At 38.6% G+C, this 24,253-nt stretch overlaps 1 protein-coding gene and 1 pseudogene across 6 annotated transcripts in view; one reads left to right on the top strand and one right to left on the bottom strand.

The window, feature by feature from the left end:
* Positions 1-5,369: 5,369 nt before the first annotated feature.
* On the bottom strand, positions 5,370-6,091 carry LOC143406763 (large ribosomal subunit protein eL8 pseudogene; annotated as a pseudogene).
* Positions 6,092-16,379: 10,288 nt separating this feature from the next.
* The window catches only part of Ubr3 (ubiquitin protein ligase E3 component n-recognin 3), a 237,067-nt gene continuing 229,193 nt past the window's right edge, over positions 16,380-24,253 (top strand). For all 6 annotated transcript variants that reach the window (XM_076865444.2, XM_076865439.2, XM_076865443.2 and 3 more), the window contains exon 1: positions 16,380-16,969. In XM_076865444.2, coding sequence (XP_076721559.2) covers positions 16,422-16,969 — 548 coding nt within the window. In that variant the 5' untranslated portion in view covers positions 16,380-16,421. The remainder of the gene's footprint in view (positions 16,970-24,253) is intronic.

Here is a 24,253-nt window from a genome sequence, read left to right as displayed (position 1 = left end):
CAGAAAAGGCTTTAAATAGAGGGAAGACTGTTAAACTCAAAATGGAAGATGTGTTTTCCAAAACATTAATACAGCTTGAGTTTTTTTTCCATTGGCAAAAAATACAGTCTAGTGTTTTTCATGAAGTGACAGTTGTATTTATTCCACTTTTCAGAAAATGCCTGTCAAATAGCAAGACTGAAAAAACATAGTTTGTCAGTCATGCTTTCAAATAAAATTGTGTTTCCTTAAAAAAAAAAAAGCCAACTCTAGTAAATGCTAAATATTATACAGGCACACAACTTTTAGAATCGATCAAATTAATTAAATTATCAAATTTGCAGGATCCAAAACAAAAACTGGTTATGTTTCTACTCATTAGCATTTAGCAATCTGAAAAGAAAAGTAAGAAAACAATTCTATTTACAATAACTTCAAAAAGAATAAAATACTTAGGTATAAGTTTAGCCAAGGAAGTGAAAGACTTGTGCACTAAAATCTACAAAACATTGCCAAAAATAAAAAAAAGAAGAAGAAGACATGGAAAGATATCCCATATTTATGGATTGGAAGAGAATATTAAGATGCCATTACAACCCAAAGAACAGATTTGACACAATCCCTATCAAAATCCCATTGTTTTTTTTTTTTTGTTTGTTTGTTTGTTTGTTTGTTTGTTTTTTTAGAAATGGAAACATTTGTCCCAAAATTTATATGGAATCCTTAATAGATCTGAAATAGCTAAAACAGTTTTGAAAAAGAATAACAAAGATTGAGGACTTATACTTTTCTATATTCAAAGCTTATTACAAAGCTACAATAATCAAACTAGTGCACTACCACTACTTGCATGAGGAGACATACATATATACCAATAGAACAGGGAGTCCAGAAATAAACACTCATGTATTTGGTCAATTGATTTTTGACAAGGATGTCAAGACCATTCAATGGAGAAAGATAGTTTTTTCAACAAATGGTGCTGGGAAAACTGGATAGTCACATGCAAAAGAATGATACTGAATCTTTAACTTCCACCTCATGTAAAAGTTAACTCAAAATGATTGATGGGGCTGGAGTTGTGGCTCAGCACTGGGTTCGATTCTTAGCACCACTTATAAATAAATTAATAAATAAAATAAAGATCCATTGACAATTTAAAAAATATTTTTAAAAGAATGGATTGATGACCTAAAGTAAAAAGCCAAAAGTATAAAAATCTTTGAAGAAAACATAATGTTAAATCTTTATGAAATTGAAAATGGTACTATTTCATGAACACAAAACCAAAAGCATAAATAACGAAAGAAAAGGTAGGTAAATTTGATTTTATCAAAATGAACAACTTCTGTACACCAAAGGACACTATCAAAAGAGTGAAAAGACAACTCAAAGACTGGAAGGAAATTCTTGCAAATCACATGTAGTACATATAAGTGATTGCTATCAAAATATGTAAAGAACTCCTGCAACTCAAAAACAAAAATACAACCTACATCCAAAATAGACAAGGAGATTGAATAGACATTTCTGCCAGGAAGATAAACACATGGGCAATAAGCACATAAAAAGAATGCAAAACTTCATCAGTCATGAGGGAAATAGAAATTAAAATCACAATAAACTAACACCCACTTGAATGGTTATTATCAATAAAATGGAAAATAACAAGTGTTGGAAAGGATATGGAAAAACTGGAACTCTCGTGCATGGCTGGATTATAAAATGCTGCAATTACTGTGAAAAACAGTTTGGTAGTTATTCATAAAGCTAAACAGTATTATCATATGATTTAGCAATCCTACTTCTATGTATCTACCCCAAAGAACTGAAAGCAGAACTCGAACATACCAACACTCATAGCAGAATTATTTACAATAACCAAAAGGTGTAAACAACCAAAGTTGTGTATCACCAGATGGATGGATAAACAAATTGTGGTACTGTATACATATATATATATATATATATATATTCCATTATAAGATGGAATGAAATTCATATACATGCTACAACATGGATAAATTTGTAAAATACTGTGCTAACTGTGTTAGGTCGGTGGCGGCGACTTGGTGGCGACTTGGTGGCGACTTAGTGGCAACTTAAAACAAAGCAGCCCACGCTGGAAAAGAACATCAATCAGATGCTGGTGGAAACGCCTGTCAATCAGCCAGATCTCCTGACTAACGCCTGTCAATCAGCAGGACCCCCTGGCCAATCCTGGAGTTCAGCCAACTCCCCTGACCAACTCTAAGGGGGCAAGGGACCCTAGAAACACCTTTTCCTGTCCCAAGCACTTCCCTTCCTGCTGTAAGCCCCATAAAAGTCCATTCTGGTTGAGCTTCCACGCGGTTTCTCCTCAGACCCTTCCCCTGTCCCCTCTGTGGGTCTGATCAAGTTCCACCAGGGAGTGATATCTCAATAAAGCCTCCCCCGCCTGATCTGACAAAGTGGAATAATAAACACAGAAGGACAGATATTATATGATTCCATTTATATGAAATACCTAGACTAGGTAAATATATAGAGACAAAGTAGAATAGAGGTAGTCAGGGTTGAGAGAGAGTGGGTTGGGGAATCTATAATTATTGTTTAATAAGTAGAGAGTTTCTGCTTGAAATGATGAAAAAGTTCTAGATATTGATGGTGATGATCATTACATAACATTGTGAATGTACTTAATGTCACTTAAGTTGTGCATTTAAAATGGTTAAAATGGGGGGCTGGGGATGTGGCTCAAGTGGTAGCGCGCTCACCTGGCATGCGTGCAGCCCTGGTTCGATCCTCAGCACCACATACAAAGATGTTGTATCCACTGAAATCTAAAAAATAATAATAATAATAAAATAAAATAAATAAATATTAAAATTCTCTCTCTTAAAAAAATAAATAATGCAATAAAGATATTTTTAAAAATATTAAGAAGGTGTGGGCTGGGGCTGTAGCTCAGTGGCAGAGTGCTTGCCTAGCATGTGTGACGCACTGGATTCAATCCTTAACCCAACATAAAAATAAACAAAGGCATTCTGTCTATCTACAACTACAAAAAGCTTTTAAAAAATATTAAGAAGATGTGTCCTCATGGATTGAAATGCAATCAAATTAATATTTTTTACTGTTTTATTGAGGCGATTTTAAAGTGAAACTGCTTATTTTTCTTCCAGTATTTAGCAGACAAGTACAATGACAACTAGATGACGACTGCTGTTGCATTGATTCATACCATATTAAAAGCAGTTTTATTTAGCAGTGCTTTTGCAAAATCAGTGCAAGTGTCAATGCTATTGTTCCAAGATAAATCACAAGATTAAGAAAGTTATTTAATACTCTGAGTATTTCAGCATGAAATAAGCTTATTGCCAAGCATTCACATTTAAAAAAAGAACTGATACTTATTTGGTGCTGAATCTGGAGAAATAAGGAAAATTACAAGTTCAGCCATGTATTATAGTGAAAGACCCACCGATTCCCTGTCCAAGAAAGATGCACGAGGCACTGGCTGCAAACGCAAGAGGTTTATTCAGACACAGACGCCTGTGGGTGCTCAGCAAAACCTCAGCCGGAGCTTTGGTGAACTGGCACACCGGGCTTTGGGGTACAGGTCTTTTATAGGATAATGGGGCAGGTTTCGCGCGCGCGGGAAGTGACAGGTTTCTTATTGGTTATTTTGAACCCAACATATAGATTACCTAAAGGGCAAAGTTGTTTTTCACTTTATGTTCCTGGATAAACCTCATGACAGTTACATATTAACACTCTGGTTTTTCTGTTCCTGCTTATCATATCAGTTCCTGTTTGTTCAGGCATGCCTTGGGATCTGCTTTTCTGTTCTTCCTCAACCATCCTGTTCCCTCACAATAGACTACCCTTAACTGATTAACAGAGAGACCTCTCTTTACGTGGGTTAGCAACACGCCCTGATGGTTTCACAATGGGGCCTGGGGTTTCTGGGCTGGGGTCTTTCAATAGGACTCATTCTTTTTTTTTTTTTTTTTTTTTTGGCATTTCAAGAGACTTGACTTCACTGGATCATGTATTATCAGTGAAGCCAGATTTGAGGATAGGTAGTTAGTGTAGCTAGGTAACTAGGTCTAATATCGAGTAAGATAAATAAAATGGAGGCCATTATAGAGAATGGAATCCAAGAAACCAGAGCAGCACTTGGGGAAATTGAAATGTTAATGTCTCCAAGACTTGGGAACCCATCCTAAGGAACTGTTAATGAAATAGCTCCCAGCAAACAGGGAAGTGCTAATCAAAAGCTGCCCCAGGCCCTTCCTGCACAGATTACTACTCTAGCCAACCAATATCCCACCTATTGGGTCTTCTCACCTGCATTCTATCACTGAAAGATAAAGGGAAACAAAGGACAGGAGTGTGACAGAGCTGAAAGACCTTAGCTATGAAAAAGGGAAGACCTCCCCCTTCCAGAATTCTTCCTTTCGGGTCCTCTTCTTCCTCCGGGGAGAAGTCTTTTCTGCTGTCCTTTAAAAGGACACTTATTATTATTCCACTCTACACTTGTCTCTGAGTGCTTCTCTGGTTTTGTACTTCAGCATTCAGGGAAGCAAGGACTCATCACTGGTAAACAGCGGTAACATTGAAGCCAGATTTAAAGTTAGGTAGTCAGTGTAGTTAGGTAAATCGGGTGATCTAAATTCATCAGTGAAATCTAAAATGGAGGCCATGCTGATAATGATTCTGGAAAAGCAGGACAACTCATGGAATGTTAATGAAGTCCTGGAAAGGCCCTAGGCCAAAGTCCACCCCAAAGAAATGTTAATGGAACCCAGGAAACAGCCCCCAACAGATTTGGAGATAGCCCATCCCAAGAAGTGATAATGAAGTCCTTCCTGCCCAGGTTGCTTGTTTGGCCCACTTGTATCCCACCCCTCAGGCCTTCCAACCTACATTCCATCACCAAAACTATAAAAAGGGGAGACAACCTCACTTCCACAGATTCCACCTCTTGGGTCCCCTTCGTCCTCCGGGAGAAGTCTTTTCTGCTGTCCTTTAATAAACTTCCAATTTCTACTCTGACCTTGCATTGGTGTGCTTCTTTGGTGTTATTCTTCAACATTGGGGAAGCAAGGACTCGTCACCAGTCAACAGCGGTAACAACATCAGTATAAATAAATGCTTTATAGACTCATATTCATTGCTATCTTAAATAAGGCAGTGCCTGGTCAATCACAAAACCCTGGCTTGGTTTCTGAGCATTTTACTGCTATATACAGCCTTTTCATGCAAGTTACACAATGATTTTCTAAAGCTCTCACACTACGGGCATGCCCTTGCTACTGCCTGGAACAAGTTTACTGCCTTCAGCCCAAGATACTGGTTGAAGGACGATTTATTATTTTTATGTACAGAAATGCAAAAGAGTACATTTATCCCAGTTTAATGGTGAGTTCTTTATTCTTTGTCTTTTCTACCTTGGCAAGGAGAGCCACAGATTTTGGACCCAGGATGTTGCCTCTCCTGTGGCAACGATCTCTCTCATCATATCTGTCATTGTAGTTGGTTCTGATAGCTTCCACCAACTTAGCCAGAGCTCCTTTGTCTTCTGAGTTAACCTGTGTGAAGGCACGTCAGATGTCCCAGGCAGCCTAGCCTTCCTTGATGCTGCAGTAAGGGACTCCCTTCTTGTGACACAGGGCAGGCAGGAAGACAACCAGCTCTATGGGATTCACGTCCTGTGTGATCACCACCAGCTGAGCCTTCTTGTTCTTCACCAAGATGGTGATAGTATTGACCTCTGCTCGAAGGATAGGTGATCTCTTTGTGGCGACATCCCCTTTGCCAGCAGCCTTCTTTTAACCCCGGGCCAACAGCCTCTGTTTCTTTTCCTGCTTGGTCTCAGGTCTGTACTTGCCGGCAAGCTTAAGCAGCTGGGTGGCTGTTTGACTGACCGAGGCCTGGGTGAATGTAGCTGGATGTAGCAGGGCTATTTTACAAAGCGGTCCATTTTGGGCTGGATGTCCTGTCCAATACCGAAGTTCTTTGGCCTCTTCTCCTACAGTGGGTTCACTACCTTCTTGGCCTCTTGCCTCTTGACCACGGTGGGGGCCGGGGATACCTTCTTCCCCTTGGCCTTCTTTCCCTTCGGCATCTTGGGCGACTGGAGGAGAGCCGAACTCATACTTAAATGTAAGAAATGTTAAAAAAAAAAAAAGCTATGAGTGAAAGAAAAGTGACCACAACACTTGGAGCAACCAAAAGATCTTTATTGCAGCAGTGCAACAAAGAGAAAGGAAAGAAGGAGAGAGAGAGAGAGAGAGAGACAGACAGACAGAGACAGACAGACAGAGAGAGAGAGAAAAAAAGAGGAGAGATGAAGAGGGAGAGAGCAAGAGCAAGAGAGAGACAGAGAGCTCGCGCAAGAAAGACAAAGAGAGCAAGAGAGAGAGAGCAAGAGAGAGGGGGGCCTGGCAGGAGGTAGTTTTTATAGCCCAAATCTAATGGGGCCTCTGGGTCTGCAAGCTGCCTTGTTGGCCCAAGGGGGGGTTAAGTGTTCAGCCTTGAGCGGGTTTGAATGTTCAGACTTGAGGCAAACCGGTGATAAAGGACCAGATAGAGGGGAGTTTGAGTGCGTGGGGTATCTTGCAGCCAACATCTGTTCAGCCTGCCCTGCAGACAACACAGTTCAGCCTGCTCTGCACCCAACAATGAGTAAATTCTATTTTAGAATTAAATATAAAATCCTTAACAGTTTTAAAAATAACATTTTAAATTAAAACCTTTAAAAATGTTTTCAGGGCTGGGGATGTGGCTCAAGTGGTAGCGCGCTCGCCTGGCATGCTTGCGGCCTGGGTTCGATCCTCAGAACCACATACAAACAAAGATGTTGTGTCCACCGATAACTAAAGAATAAATATTAAAAAATTCTCTCTCTCTCTCTCTCTCTCTCTCTCTCTTTCTCTGTCTCTCACTCTCTCTTTAATAAAAATAAATAAAAATAAAAATGTTTTCAAATTTAAATAATTACTGCAAAATGATACAGGTAGTATATTTTTTATATTTTTGCAAGTGGACAGTGAAAATTTGAGGATTTCAAAATAACAATTTAGTTTATGGTAACAGCAGATATAACTGTATTGAACCAGTAAGAATATGATAGATATACTAAGAACAAACTGAATTCATCTCTGAAATTGCACACGTTTAAACCCTAATCCTATTATTTATTACCTCAGTAAGGTCTAAAAACCACAAGGATACAAAAGAACCACTTTCTATTAATTGTGAGAATGATGATATTATTATTATTTTTTAATTTTTTTTTCTTAAAGAGAGAGTTAGAGAGAGAGAGAGAGAATTTTTTAATATTTATTTTCTAGTTTTCGGCGGACACAACATCTTTGTATTTTTTTTTTTTTTTTTGAATTTTTAATATTTATTTTTTTGGTTATCGGTGGACACAACATCTTTGTTTGTATGTGGTGCTGAGGATCGAACCTGGGCTGCACGCATGCCAGGCGAGCGCGCTACCGCTTGAGCCACATCCCCAGCCCACATCTTTGTATTTGATCGATCCCGGGCCGCAAGCATGCCAGGCGAGCTCGCTACTGCTTGAGCCACATCCCCAGCCCAAGAATGATGATATTAAAACACATCATGTCGCATCTGGAAAACACTTTCTGCTTCCAAAATCATGAGAATAAAGAAAACAAATAAGGTTTTAATATGATTATGAAAATAATCCTGATTTGGGGGATTTCTAGAAAGGGATTTGGGATTCCCCAAAGATCTGCAAACCATACTTTATAAAGTGGTTAATGAATATTCATATACAGAATTTCATATTTGAAATTTGTAAGATAGTGTATTAGGGACAAGAAAATAATTAAAACACATTTCAAGAAACTCAGTTATATTATTAAGTAGTATTTGATTAATTGTTCAATCAGTGTGAGGGTGCATGAGCTGGGAGTCTGGAGAATTCTCTCAGGGACCCTTATAGCAGAAAACCCAGTGATCATTGCCCAAACATCCTCTATGTTTTTTTTAGCCTCTAGCCCCAGTTACTTGGGAGGCTGAGACAGAGGACTATTTTGACTCCAGGAGTTCAAGTCCAGAGTGGGCAACATAATGAAACCTGGTCTCAAAAAAAGAAAAAGGTTTTCTCATTTCAAGATCAGAAGTAAAATAATGATAACAATAGTATTATTATTATCTAATGTATTTTTAGATTATTATGCAATTTATAATATGCTTTCTCAGTTTGTAAGCTACACGTCAAGAGTATTATATTTAATGTAAATTGTGCCCCCTGAATTCTTGCTCTTTTTTTTTTTAATGTTTTATTAGTTGTTGATGAATTTTTATTTATTTATATGTGGTGCTGAGGATTGAACCCAGTCCCTCACACATGCTAGACAACCGCTGCACCACTGAGTCACAACCCCAGAATAGTGTTACCCCAGCCCTGAATTCTTTTTTTTTTTTTTAAAGAGAGAGAGAGAGAGAGAGAGAGAGAGAGAGAGAATTTTTCTTAATATTTATTTTTTTTTAGTTCTTGGCGGACACAACATCTTTGTTTGTATGTGGTGCTTAGGATCGAACCCGGGCCGCACGCATTCCAGGCAAGCGCGCTACCACTTGAGCCACATCCCCAGCCCCCTGAATTCTTATTCTTTTTTTGTGTGCTGGAGATTGGATTTAGGGATGCTTTACTGCTGGGCTACATCCCCAGTCCCCCATTTTTTTTTTTTTTTTTAATTTTGAGACAGGGTCTCATTAAGTGGCTGAGGCTGGCCTTGAATTTGTGATCCTTCTACCTCAGCCTCTCAAATAGCTGGGATTACAGGCATGTGCTATGATACTCAGTGCCAGATGAGTTCTGCCATACCATGCTTCCCAATTTTGCCTAATCCTAGGAATCATCTGAAGTTCTACACACAAAAACAGTTTCCTAGGTCCCATCTCAGATCTAAAGGAATTAAAATATTCAGGGATTATACTGTGCTATATACAAAAATACAAATCTTGAAAGAAATAATAATTTTTATCCCTCCAGAACTGAAAATCTAGCTTACCTCCAGAGAGCTGAATGTGTTGTATAAATAACTTAGTAGCACAGGACAGAGGACAAAGATGAATTAAACACCTCTAAGAGGAACAGTCCAAAGAGAACAAGAGTGCTTCAACCTATAATCTAGTATTAGTAATAAATTGAACATAATTTAAATATGTTATCTTCTATGTCATGGCTTTCTATGTTAGTAAAACATTTCACAATCATCATTTAACTGTGATAATTAATTTAAAAGTCGCTCAATAATTCTCTTTATAATACAAATTATGATACATGTAAAATCCAGGAACATCTTCTAACTATGGCAGAACAAGTGTGTATTTAATAATAATTGTCCATGGGTTAGGGCAGTTGGGGAAATATGCTGGTTTCTCTCCAGGATTGCATTCCTGTGGAGAATAACAAGGACGCCTGCTCTGCGAGACAGTGATGATGCATGTTGGCAAATGCAGTCTTTCAGCATTCCACAGTGGTCTCGACACACTCATAAATTTCTACAAAATTCCACCATTTGTCGTCAGTTTCTCCTCAACTCTGTAACAACACTGACAAACAAAAAAAGTTTAAATATCATCCCTTTTTCAGTTGCAGTACATGTACAAAAATCCAAACATTTGCCAGATTTCCTGCCTATACTTCTCATGACCACATGGAACCTATTCAAAACTAAAGAATCATTAAATAGAACCAATAATAAAATGAATAAAAAAATCTAAATTGAATAATGGGCAAAAAAGTGGATCAGTGCATGCTGTATGCATATATGGAAATATCACACTGAACCCCATTGATAGTACATCAATATGTGTTAATAAAAAAATAAAAAATAAAATTCAAATATACTCAAAAACTAAAAAATGACAAAAATTTGAATAGATTCTTACCAAAGAAAATACATAAGTACCTATTAAACACATATAAAGATGCATAATTAGTTATTAAAGAAAGGCAAATTAAAACTACAATGAGATACATACCATTAGAATGGCAATTAAAAAAAAAAAAGACAGAGAATAACAAATACTGGCAAGGTTACAGAAACCCAGGAACCCTTATACATCACCTGGGGAAATATAAAATGGTACAGACTATTTGTTAACCATTTGGCAGTTTCTTTTTATTTTATTTTATTTTATTTTATTTTATTTTATTTTTTTATTGGTTATTCAAAACATTACAAAGATTGCAGAATCACATCGGTTACATATCCACATTTTTACATAATACCATAATAGTAACTGTTGTATTCTGCTACCTTTCCTATCCTCTACTATCCCCCCTCCCCTCCCCTCCCATCTTCTCCCTCTACCCCATCTACTGTAATTCATTTCTCTCCTTATTTTTTTTCCCATTCCCCTCACAAACTCTTATATGTAATTTTGTATAACAATGAGGGTCTCCTTCCATTTCCAAGCAATTTCCCTTTTCTCTCCCTTTCCCTCCCACTTCATGACTCTGCTTAATGTTAATCTTTTCCTCCTGCTCTTCCTCCCTGCTCTGTTCTTGGTTGCTCTCATTATATCAAAGAAGACATTTGGCATTTGTTTTTTAGGGATTGGCTAGCCTCACTTAGCATAATCTGCTCTAGTGCCATCCATTTCCCTGCAAATTCCATGATTTTGTCATTTCTTAGTGCTGCGTAGTACTCCATTGTGTATAAATGCCACATTTTTTTTATCCATTCATCTATTGAGGGGCATCGGGGTTGGTTCCACAGTCTAGCTATTGTGAATTGTGCTGCTATGAACATCGATGTGGCAGTATCCCTGTAGTACGCTCTTTTGAGGTCTTCAGGGAATAGTCCGAGAAGGGCAATAGCTGGGTCAAATGGTGGTTCCATTCCCAGCTTTCCCAGGAATCTCCATACTGCTTTCCATATTGGCCTCACCATTTTGCAGTCCCACCAGCAATGTATAAGAGTACCCTTTTCCCCACATCCTCGCCAGCACTTGTTATTGTTCGACTTCATAATGGCTGCCAATCTTACTGGAGTGAGGTGGTATCTTAGGGTGGTTTTGATTTGCATTTCTCTGACTGCTAGAGATGGTGAGCATTTTTTCATGTACTTGTTGATTGATTGTATGTCCTCCTCTGAGAAGTGTCTGTTCAGGTCTTTGGCCCATTTGTTGATTGGGTTATTTGTTTTCTTATTGTTTAATTTTTTGAGTTCTTTGTATACTCTGGATATTAGGGCTCTATCTGAAGTGTGAGGAGTAAAAATTTGTTCCCATGATGTAGGCTCCCTATTTACCTCTCTTATTGTTTCTCTTGCTGAGAAAAAACTTTTTAGTTTAAGTAAGTCCCATTTGTTGATTCTTGTTATTAACTCTTGTGCTATGGGTGTCCTATACCTAGAAGACACAAAAGGGTCTACAAAGAAACTACTAGAGCTAATAAATGAATTCAGCAAAGTGGCTGGATATAAAATCAACACGCATAAATCAAAGGCATTCCTGTATATCAGCGACAAATCTTCTGAACTGGAAATGAGGACATCTACCCCATTCACAATATCCTCAAAAAAAATAAAATACTTGGGAATCAACCTAACAAAAGAGGTGAAAGATTTATACAATGAAAACTACAGAACCCTAAAGAGAGAAATAGAAGAAGATCTCAGAAGATGGAAAAATATACCCTGTTCATGGATAGGCAGAACTAACATCATCAAAATGGCAATATTACCAAAAGTTCTCTATAGGTTCAATGCAATGCCAATCAAAATCCCAACGGCATTTCTTGTAGAAATAGATAAAGCAATCATGAAATTCATATGGAAAAATAAAAGACCCAGAATAGCAAAAGCAATTCTAAGCAGGAAGTGTGAATCAGGAGGTGTAGCGATACCAGATTTCAAACTGTACTACAAAGCAATAGTAACAAAAACAGCATGGTACTGGTACCAAAACAGGCGGTGGACCAATGGTATAGAATAGAGGACACAGAAACCAATCCACAAAATTACAACTATCTTATATTCGATAAAGGGGCTAAAAGCATGCAATGGAGGAAGGATAGCATCTTCAACAAATGGTGCTGGGAAAACTGGAAATCCATATGCAATAAAATGAAACTGAATCCCCTCCTCTCGCCATGCACAAAAGTTAACTCAAAATGGATCAAGGAGCTTGATATCAAATCAGAGACTATGCGTCTGATAGATGAAAAGGTTGGCTCCGATCTACATTTGGCAGTTTCTTAAAAAGTTACAAATAAATTTACCACAGAGCCCTGCAATTCTAATCTTAGGTATCCACGCAAGATAAATTAAAGTCTATTTCCATACAAAGACTTTCCACATAAAGACTGAATATTTACAAAAGCCCTTTGTTAATATTTATAGGTAAATATTCCTAGTAGCTTTATTCATAATTGAAAAAAAAATTAGAAATGACCCAAAAGCTTATCAGCTTGTAGATGGCTAAACAAAATGTTGCATAGTCATCTGATAGACTACTATTCTACAATAGAAAATAACTTAATAATGATATATGCTACAATATGGATGATCTACAAAAATAGATCAGTGAATGACTCATATATACTATATGAGTCCATGTACAAGAACTGTTCAAAAAAGCTGTTCAAAAAATCTATAGAAATTAGATTAGTGGTTTTCTGGGCTGGTGGGTGAGAAAAGGGAAAGACTGAGTATAGGTACCAGGGATTTTTTTTTTCTTTCCAACATATTAGGCTCTTTTTTTTTTTTTTTTAAATAACTTTATTTTGTTTATTTATTTTTATGTGGTGTTGAGGATCGAACTCGGGGCCCCGAATGTGCTAGGCAAGCACACTACCACTGAGACACAACCTCAGCCCCCAGGGATTATTTTAAAAAAAGTGATGGAAATGTCCTGAATTTGGATTGTGGTGATGGTTACAACTACTTAAGTTTACTGAAAAATCACTGAATTATCTAAAAGATGATATTATACTTCACTAAAACTAAATAATCAGAAATATTACTAAATAATTACTACCTAGAAATTATTTACTAGTGATTTTCTAATAATCACTCTTACCAAATATTCACTAAATAATCAGAAATATTACTTACTGTTTGAAATGGATGAAATAATCAACTTCTGTCCGGTTAAAAAAATGTTACTGCTTTAGCTTTCAAATTCAGTAAGACAGGTTCTCAAATCTTTTTGTTTCTCCCAGGATTTGGGGGCTTCTATCATTTTTTTAAAAATATTTATTCTTAAGTTATAGGTGAACACCATATCTTTATTTTACACTTATGTGGAACCCGGATCCCGCCCGTGCTAGGCAAGCGCTCTACCGCTGAGCCACAATCTCAGCCCAGGGCTTCTATCATTTGGACCCAGGAAGCCTGATAATTTTTTTTTCAATGAATTGGTGCAACATAAAAACTATTCTAAATTACCAATCCCTCAAATCATTGTTCTGTGTCATGGGGAATTCCTAAAATGATCATATTTTCATGAAAGAAAGCCAGATTGAAATTCAACTGAAAACTCTGCACTTGCTTAAATGCTATACCTCATAAAATTATATTTAAGTATGCTACTACTAAAGACACTGTATAAATAATGATGCATTGTATGGCTGTTACAGAAAGCTACAAAATAATATCTAAATACTATATATTTGTATGTATTCCAATTTCATTAATATGGAGAAGAACCTTGTAAATATTTCTATGTTGGTTTTCCAAATTAAAATAAATCACACAGAGGAGATAAAAGTTACAAATGGCATGTAGTGTAATTTCTTGCAAAATTAGAATAAAGACCCTTAACAGAAAACATAAAGCAGGTCCAAAGTTGCTTTTGTATTCATTAGAACTCTGAGTTGCAAGAGACAAAAATCCAACTTCAACGAGTTTAAGTCAAAAAGAGGATCATATTCAATTATATAAACAGCAAAGCAAGGGGGAGATGATTCCAGATACATCTCCATTTTGCTTTCACTAAGCATCTGTTTGTCTCCAGAACATCCTCTGTGCATGCACCTCTCCCAATCCTTGTTCTAGGCCAGGTCCCCCAGAACTTCACAAAGACAAAGGTTTTTTTCTCTGCCAGCTCCACTTAAAACTCTGGGGAAAAACTCTGGCCAATCCAGCTGGTGGCCCACGCCATCTCTATTACCAGAAGGGGGTGAAGTAGATAGCTGCTGAACACATAAATATACATGATGCTCACAACAGTATTAATTTCTAAATTTCTGTCTGGCTTCCAAATATAGATCACATCTTTTCCGTGTGCATGGTAACCTTAACAATGGTAATTGTTGACATTCCTATCATAAAAAATATTGTTCCTACTATGTACAAAGTATTTTGCCAGCTGATCACATTTAAGTTTCACAATAAACCTGACAGGTAATTATGATTATCCTCATTTTTCAGGCAACAGTGATAGCGTTTAAAAGAAAAGAAAGAACCGTGAAAGAAAATAATTCATTGTTCCTGATTGCACCTGTTTCCCTCCCTCCCTTTTTCCCCCTCTCTTCCTCTCCCTTTCAGTCCTTTAAGATCTCGAAACTATACTTACTGCAATTATCTCATTTGTTTAATATTGAAACAGGACATTTTTAGTAAGTTTCTCAACTCATGCTTTAGAAAGATTTTTGAGAAAAAACCATGACAATGCATAAGGATTTGACCTATATTAACTGCTCTACAGACTAGACTAGTCTGTGCAACATTTTCAAGATTATAAATGTTTAACAATCCTCTGGAAATTTGTTTTTGGTACTGGGAATGAATCCAGGGGCGTTTAACCACTGAGCCAAGTCCCCAGCACTGCACCCCCTTTGTATTTTCTTTAGAGACAGGGTCTCACTGAGTTGCTTAGTGCCTGGTTAAGTTGCTGAGGCTGACTTTGATCCATGGGCCTCAGCCTCCAGAGTCATGGGGATTACAGGGGTGCCCCACCATGCTGACTGAAACCTTGGTTTTTTTTTCATCATTTAATATCATCAAATTAGTTGCCCTAATTTTCTTTTCCTCCCTGTTTAAAACACACTAGGAATTTTTCTACTAAAGTTCAGAAGATTTCCATCTTATCTTATTCATGCAACAAATTCGTTTACCAAATGTTTGCTGGGCTGCTATCAATTGCTCCCTGTTGCAGCTGGAGATAGTACTGAACGTGTTGCTTACTGTCTTTTTGGGCACATAAGTCATCTCTTTAAGTTTTTGTTTCCTCTGAAAGTACCCACTTCATAGGAGTATTGAGAGGATTTAAAATAAATAGTATACAAGGAATTGGCAAATATTAGATATTCAAGAAGCATTATCTATTACTGTTCTCTTTTTATTTTATTTTTAAATTTTCAACGGATCTTTTATTTTATTTATTTACACTCAATGCTGAGGAGCAAACCCAGGGCCTCACACATGCCAGGCAAGCACTCTACTACTGAACAACCCCAGCATCTGTAATTGTTCCCTTAAACAACTTTGACTAATATTTGAGCACTTATGGGCAATGATAATGAATATTCACTCTTTGCCTTCAAGAAATTTACCAGTTAGTGCACTGGGACTGACATTTTTACAGTTGAAGGCAGTTATATTATTAAAAAGAAAGTTAAGAGTTTTTTTTTTTTTTTTTTTTTTTTTTTTTTGTAAGAAAGGAAATGACCTGACCAAGCATTGCCAAATTAGGGGGCGTCTAGGTATAGGGTAGGAACCAGGAATGATAAGGATCCAGAGGAAGGATTTGGTAGAACATCTTCAAAAAATGGTGAACAGGCCCACTGGTATCTTTACTATGATGAACCTGGAATACTATTAGCAGATAAGAATGGACATGTGAAATAAATATGAGATTGGAAGATATGTAATGATGGTGGGTTTTGAGAGATGATTTAAATTTGATTTTGGTTTCCATTAGAGATTTTGAACAAGAGAATGATAGCAATAATACTTTTTAATTTTCTAAAGAATGCACTTCAAAAGATTAACCTGGAAATAGTGTGAGGGTAAGAATTGATTCAGGCAATAATTAGGCGACTGCTTCAATAATAGTAGTCAACAGAAACTTAGGTTTTGCAAACGGTAATAAACATCACAAAACAATGCAGGTGCCTAAAATACATCCGGAAGGCATACATAATCTTAAGTAAATAGGAAAAATTTGCTTTTACTAAAAATTTTCTTTAAAGCCAGTGCCTTATCTCAGAGACTTTCATCTTTGAAAGTTGAGAACCAAGAGACGTGGGAAGGAACAGAGGCGGAGCCCAGGAGAAAGGGGCGGGAAGAAGGGACCGTAACCTCAGGGGGTGTGTGCAGGGGCGGGGACCCAGGCGGAGGTGCGCGGCCGCTCCGGAATATCGCGAGAGTTGGGCGGGCCGAACATTCGCAGCAGTCAATTCCCCCACCCTCCCGGGAGGAGCCGCCGGCCCTGGACTCTCCAAATTCTGAGCTCTCATCATGGCGGCGGCGGCGGCCGCGGCGGCCGTCGGGGGGCCGCAGCAGTCCCAGCCCGAGCTGCCCGCGCCGGGGCTGGCCTTAGATAAGGCGGCCACTGCAGCGCACCTCAAGGCTGCCCTCAGCCGCCCGGACAACCGCGCAGGTGCTGAGGAGCTGCAGGCGCTGCTGGAGCGGGTGCTGAGTGCCGAGCGGCCGCTGGCCGCGGCTGCGGGCGGTGAGGAGGCGGCGGCGGCCGGCGGCGGGGGCGGTCCGGGGGCGGCCGAAGAGGAGGCCCTGGAGTGGTGTAAGTGCCTTCTGGCGGGCGGCGGCGGCTACGACGAGTTCTGCGCCGCGGTGCGGGCCTACGACCCCGCGGCGCTCTGCGGCCTGGTCTGGACAGCCAACTTCGTGGCCTACCGCTGCCGGACGTGCGGCATCTCCCCCTGCATGTCGCTGTGCGCTGAGTGTTTCCACCAGGGCGACCACACCGGACACGACTTCAACATGTTTCGCAGCCAGGCCGGGGGCGCCTGTGACTGCGGAGATAGCAACGTGATGCGGGAGAGTGGGTGAGTGGAGCCCTCCCCCTGGTGAGGCGACCCCAGGCGGGAGGCTCTGCTGGCAGCCCTGCTGGGGTCGGGGGAGGCCTGTAAGGGGGAATTGGGAGCCGACCCTGAGCTGTCAAGGCAAGGGTGTGGGGGAGGGCACAGCCACATGGGGTTGAGGTGACTGAGCTGTCAGTGGTGGGAAGGGGGTGGGGAGGAGCGGAGAGCATATTTAGAAAACCGGGCTGTGGATTTTCGGCAAGGATAAGGAGAAAAGAGCCAGTACGTGGGGTAGAAGGGGAGGGAGAAAGAATGGATACTTGGGGAATCTGGTATGGAGCTGTCAATTATGTACTTGTGGGAAAGGCTGCAAAGCTGTCTGCCGGTTCTTGAGACTTAGGAAGTGATTTGGATTGACTGGGAGAGGGGTGATGTTGGGGACTGAATTGGGTCACAGGATGATGAGAGCTGGGGAGGTGGACTTGCAACTGCAGGAAAGGACGCGCGGGGAAAATCTTCTGAACTGTCAGTGTGTCTGTCAGTAACAGCGAAGGAGCTCTTGAGCTGATGGGGGTTGAAGGAGGAGGGAAGGGGAGGGGCCTGCATGAAAAGTGACTGTTGAGCTGTCAGTGGAGTATTTGTGTGCTGGAGTGACATCTAGAATTAGGGCTATTGAGCAGTCAGTTATTGAATACCCTTCATACCAGAAGAACAAACAAAACCTTGAGCAAATTAGGAATCAAGTGTTAGCTCTTCCCCAGTTAAGGGCACTTTAATCAGCAAGTAATTTATGAACGTCTGTCTAAAAGGAGATATTCAACAAATGCATCTTTAATAGGATCATATATATTTGACAGGAGTTAGTGTTAGGTGCTGGGACTTGTGACACCACAACATTTCAAAGTTTGCAGTGAGTTGAAGAGTTAATACAAATAGGATTTTGGTGTGGGACATAATGTCAATGTCAGGGAAAATCCTGAGATAAAAGGAAAAACAGTGAAAAAGAGGAGATTTTGGCTGGGCAGCAGTTTAAAGAACATTATCAAATTAGTTATTCAAGTTTTTCAATTTTCAGGTCTTAATAGTTTTTTTTTTTTTTAAGAAATGGTCACTTTTTCTTCTTTGAAGTACTTGAAGTACTGTTATTCCAAAATATTTTTACTTATTATGTGCAAGTAAGGCTCCTTGGATGTTAAAAATGAGTGGAACACTGACTTACCCTTTAATCCACTTATACTTGAGCATAAAGTGATAAATTCCTTAAGAAGCAGCCTGGGAATTACAGGAGGAAGAGGAGACTTCGGTGTCGGTGTAAGAAAAAATCTTCAGAAAGGAGGTGTTTTGAGCTTGCTAACAAAAACAGCAACAACAACTACTGTTGAGCCAACATTTGAGGCCTGGAAATGTATGCCTGACACTCTAAAAACATTTTTAAAAGTTTAATGTTTGAGGGGCTGGGATTGTGGCTCAGAGGTAGAGCACTCGCCTAGCTTGTGGGAGGCCCTGGGTTTGATCCTCAGCACTACATAAAAATAAATAAAATAAAGGTATTGTGTTCAACTACAACTAAAAAATATTTTTAAAAAGGTTTAATATTTGAATAATATTGAATAAACTATTAACTAAAAAAGTAAAAAGCAATACTGTAATAAAAATATACACAATTTGAAGTTTCCCTCCCATCTGATCTCCTATCTGCCCAGTTCCTTCTAATTATTATTAGATTGTCTTAGTGTAAAATGGAGATTATTGTTTCCTAATTTTGCTGTCATTTTTTATGGAAAGGGTAGCATATTTTGCACTGTTCTACATCTTGCATTTTTACTTTTTTTAAAAACATGTCTTTTCATATTAGCAAATCAGTGTTCTCATTCTGTTCTGTAAAAACTGCTACATAGTGATCATGCCATGAATTTGCCACTCTTGATTTAGTCATCTCTCTTTTTAAAAATATTTTTTAGTTGTTGATGGACCTTTATTTTATTGACTTGTATGTGGTGCTGAGAATCGAACCCAGTGTCTCACGCATGCTAGGCAAACGCTCTACCACTGAGCTACAACCCCAGCCCCTAGTTATGTCTTATGGCATTTGGGTTTCCAGTGTGAAATAAAAAACATGGTATGCCTGTCTTTTCCCACTTGTGCAAGAATATCAATGTGACAAATTCTCAAAAATGGGATTTCTAAATTGCTCTCCATGGGCTTATTACTAAGCAGTGTATCACGCTGTTTATTTTCCAGCAGCCTCATTAATAGATTGTTATTACACTTTTAAAAAAATCCATTTGTTTGGTTAAAAGTTGTCATATTTTAACTGCTTTATGTAATTTAATTCATTTTATCTTCAATTTTGAGACAATTGCTGTTATTAATCTCATTGTACAGAAGAGGAAAGTAAGGGCACAGCGTTTAAAACTTGGATAAGATCATACGTAGGGGGCTTAGTGGTAGAGCACTTGTTTAGCATGTATGAGGCACTGGGTTTGATTCTCAGCACTGCATATGAGTTAAATAAAGGTCTATCAACAACTAAAAATATATATGAAAATAATTTAAAAAAAAGATCATACATAGGTAGGAAAATAGATATACTGGCTCTAGAGTATCACTTTTCTCTACTTTTTTTGGGGGGTGGTGAGTCAGGGGGTTCTGGGCTCTACCACTGAGCATACTGCCAGACCCTTTCTTATTGGTTCTTTTGTTCAATACTGTGCATTTTAAAAAGAATAAACCATTAATTTTTAAAAACCTTTCTTTTCTCCTCTTCATCTCTCCAGTCTTCCTCTTTCCTCCTTCTCTTTGAAGAACATCAAAACATAGGAGTTGGAGCACTTCTTTACCGTTACTTGGACATTTTTACTTCTTACAATAGGTTAACATTTAGAAGACCCCCAAAGAACATCACAGTAGGAAATAATACTGATTCTTTCTTGAATTTTGGAATACAGTGGTCATTATCAGGTTGTCTTAAATGATACTCTAATCTGATCTAATCAGTGCAGGAATGGAAACATGTCAGTGAGTTTCTTTTTTTTTTCTTGTGGTGCTGGGGATTAAACCCAGGGCCTTGTGCATGTGAGGTAAGCACTCTATTAACTGAGCTATATCCCCAGCCCTGTCTTTGAAGGTACTCATATAGGTTTAGGGCATCCTGTAGATAGTTTACATCTGAGCTCATGATAATTGCCTTACTGAGATTTCACAGAATTTATTTTTCCCTAACCTGTCAGCCTTCTATGAGTTGATAAATAGTATTTTATGAATTATTTTCTCCATCAGACATGTAGAGTTATTCCTCTATATGCCAGTGTTTGCCATGTCTGATTTCAGAAAGGGCATGATTGAACAAAAAACAGTATTGTGGAACAATAAACAGTATTATGTGATTATGCAAAAGTTTTTTAGCTCCTTGGGTTGGATAGAGTAATTCTTCTGTGCTGTACACCTAATCTGCTTTAAGAGGTAGATGGTGTTGGCCAAAAGTGCAAGGTAAAATGATGCTTCTGAAATCTTTTTAGAATTAGAAATTAATAAATTATCACTATTCTAGTAGGCTGAGGCAGGAGGATTGCAAGTTCAAAACTAGCTTCAGCAACTTATCAAGGCCCTAAGCAACTTAGTGAGACCCTGTCTCAAAATAAAAAGATCTGGGATGTGGCTCAGTGGTTAAGTGCCCCTGAGTTTGATCCCTGGTACTCCCCCCCCAAAAAAAAAAAAAAAATCAAATTATCACTGTTCATAGTAAGAAAAGTGGACTACCCTGGCCTGGACAGATTTATTTAACTTTTTTAAAAAAGTTGCAGTATTCTACCTTTTTAAAAGGGCTATACTTTAATTTTTTTCTTTTTAAAAAATTTTTGTGACAGGGCCTTGCTAAATTGCCCAGACTGGCCTTAAACTTTGAATCCTCCTGCCTCAACTTCCCAGGTAGCTGGGATTATAGGCGTGCATCACCACACCAGGCTAATTTTCAAATGTTGATGCAAAATTTGACTATTTTCATATTCTGTCCTATCATATAGATGTTTTTTGCCTCCTTGCTCTTTAAAAAATTCTAAGCTCTTTAAAAAATAGGGACTGCCAAAGCCAGTGTAGTTTCTTGTGTTTAATAGATGCCAGTAAATGTTGAATCAAATTAGGCTATACCTAAAAAGTTGTTCTAAAATTACTTTGCTGTAGCTATTTGAGAGGAGGTATTAATTATCAAATTTGTGGCAACTTTTTTCTGAGCCTTCAGGGATAATTTTCTTTTTTAATTTCGAAAGTAATACATTTTTGTAACAAAATAAGTGGATAAAATAAAAAAAAAGTTTTTTTTTTCTCTATTCTCCTTTTTTTAAAAATGTTTTTTTTAAAGAGAGAATTTTTTTTTTTTTTTTTTTTTTTTTTTTTGTGGTGCTGGGGATTGAACCCAGGGTCTTTTGCATTGCTAGGCAAGCACTCTACCAACTGAGTTATATCCCCAGCCCGAGAAAGAATTTTTTAATATTTATTTTTCAGTTCTTCAGCAGATACAACATCTTTGTTTGTATGCGGTGCTGAGGATCGAACCTGGGCCGCACGCATGCCAGGCGAGCGCGCTACTGCTTGAGCCACATCCCTAGCCCTCTATTCTACTCCTTAATGACAGATTTTCTTTACTATCCTTTGAGCTTAATTATGCATTAGAAGATGTTGATTAGAATTTATCCAGCATTTTAAGAGATTTTGCTTTTGTGGTGCCAGAGATTGAACCCAGAGCTTCAGGCATACTAAGCAAGCACTGTACCACTGACCTACGTCCCCAGCCCTTGATGGTTTGTAATAGGAGGATTTAGGTTGTCTGGTTTGTGACAGTGCTAGAAATGGAAGTAGTGAATGTCTGGTTAGTGCCATTCTATTTAATATCTTGTTCTTGTCCTTTAACATATTTATTGGGCACTGTCTCATATTTGTACACATAGAATTGTTTCATTTTCCTTTTTAAAGTTACATAGCATTCCATTGCATTTATATTATACTGTGATTTATGCATTCCTTCCCTACTGATAAGATATTTACATTGTTTTTAGTCTGGACCTTTGGTAAACATTGTTGTAGTTAATATCCCTGTATATGCTTCTTTGTTTGTATTTGTAAGCATATATGTGAGGATAAGTTCCCAGAAGTCATATCTCAGTTAAGGAAAATGTGTACTTTAGCTGGGCTTGATATATACCTGTGATCCCAGCTGCTCAGGAAGTTTGAGGTCACCCTGGGCAATTTAGAGAGATCCTGTCTTAAAATAAAAAAAAGGATCAGACAGGTAGTTCAGCGGTATAGTGCTTTCTTAGCATGCATGAGTCCCTGTATTCAATTCCCAATGCCACTTAAGGGAAAAAAAGAAAGAAAGAAATGGGGGTGGAGGAGGCGGAGGGGGGAGAGGGAGGAAATTGTTTGTTAAACTTAAATAGAGTCCTCCAAAAAAATTTACATTCTCTCCCACAAAGTATAAATTTGTTTCTTTAAATCTTGACCAATATATATAGTATTATCAGTGTTCCTTGTTTTCTTTTGTGTGTGTGTGTGTGTGTGTATGTGTGTGGTGCTGGGGATTGAATCCAGGGCCTTGTACATGCAAGGCAAGCACTGAGCTATATCCCCAGCCCTATCAGTGTTTCTTTGTAGGACAGTTTTTATTTTTCTGTATAGAAAACTCAACAGTCTATATATAGTTCACTTTAATGGGAAGTTGTTTATCTTTTACCTTTTCCAGCTTAACAGTGTGAGCCACAGATTTTGGACCCAGGACATTGCTTCCCTAGCGATGGTAGATCTCATCATATCTGTTATTGTACTTGGTTCTTATAACTTCCATCAGTTTAGCCAGAGCTCCTTTGTCTCCTGAGTTAACTTGTATGAAGGCAAAGATGTTATGCATCTTGATATAAATAAGAAGTCCCAGTCTACCCTTCCTTTTGATGATGTAGTAGGGAACTCCTGTCTTATAACACAGGAAGGCAGGAAGACAGCTAGCTCTATCGGGTTCAAGCTATGTGTAGTAAGCACCAGCTAAGCCTTCTCATTCTGCACTAAGGTGGGGAAGGACAGGTGGTCTCTTGGTTGGGACGTCCCTTTCGTCCACTGCTTCTCCTTAGCATGGCCAATGGTCTCTGCTTCTTCTCTTACTTTTTAAAAAAAAATATTTAAAATATATTTTAGATGGACACAATACCTTTATTTTATTAACTTATTTTTATGTGGTGCTGAGGATTGAACCTAGTGCCCCAAGTGTGCTAGGCAAGTGCTCTACCACTGAGCTCTAACCCCAACCCCTCTTCTCTTACTTTTTATTTGGTCTGTAATTGTGAGCTAATTTAAGCAGGTGAGTATGTCCATCCAAAGCCTGGGTGAACTGGTTAATCCCCAGAGGCACTTTCAGCCGCTTATAGAAGATAGCCTTTGCTGCTGCAGCCAGATGTAGCAGGGTCATTTGAGAAATGGGCCCTTTTGAGTTGGATATCTTTTCCAATGCCACTTTTGGGCTTTTTATCAGATATGGGATTTACCACCTTCTTGGCCTCCTGGTTCTTCATGACAGCAAAAGTGGTGCAACCTTTTCCTCCTTGGCCTCCTTTCCTTTAGCATGTTAGGCATCTGGAGAAGGAGCTGATCTTCCTTAATCTCATAAGACAAAATGATATCTTGTTTCAACTATCACCCCCACCCCCATCTCTTCCCAGATTAGAGTATTTTGAAGCAAATATCATATATTGCATAATTTAATTTATAAATATTTCTCAGTAAAGGGATGTGAACTGTAAAATAAAACATGACTCATGTGTCCATTGATGAATGATAGAGAAAAGAAAATGGGATACACACACACACACACACACAGAGTGGAATATTTATTCAGCCCCTAAAAAGGAACAAAATTCTTTGGTGCACACCTGTAATCCCAGCAACTCCTGGGGTAGGAGGACCACTAGGGATGAATGCCCCTGGGTTCAATCCACAGTATAGGGGGGGGGGGGAAGGAACAAAATTCTGACAAATGCCATCCAATAGCATGCATAAACCTTGAAGACATTATTCTACCTGAAATAAACCAGTTGCAAGACGATAGATATCATATGCTTCTGTTTATATGAAGTAGCTGGGATAGTCAAATTCATAGAGACAGAAAGAATAGTGATTATCAGGGGCTAGGGGACAGGGAGAAGAAGGAGTTATTTATTTTTATTATATGGTACTGGGGATGAACCCAGGAGTGCTCTATTATTGAGATACCCTCGACCCAATCCTTTTTTTAAATTTTGAGATAGGGTCTTACTTAGTTGTTGAGTC

Source organism: Callospermophilus lateralis, chromosome 9, assembly GCF_048772815.1.
Source record: "Callospermophilus lateralis isolate mCalLat2 chromosome 9, mCalLat2.hap1, whole genome shotgun sequence".
Classification (NCBI taxonomy): domain Eukaryota; kingdom Metazoa; phylum Chordata; class Mammalia; order Rodentia; family Sciuridae; genus Callospermophilus; species Callospermophilus lateralis.
This window is presented reverse-complemented; position numbering and strand designations above follow the sequence as displayed.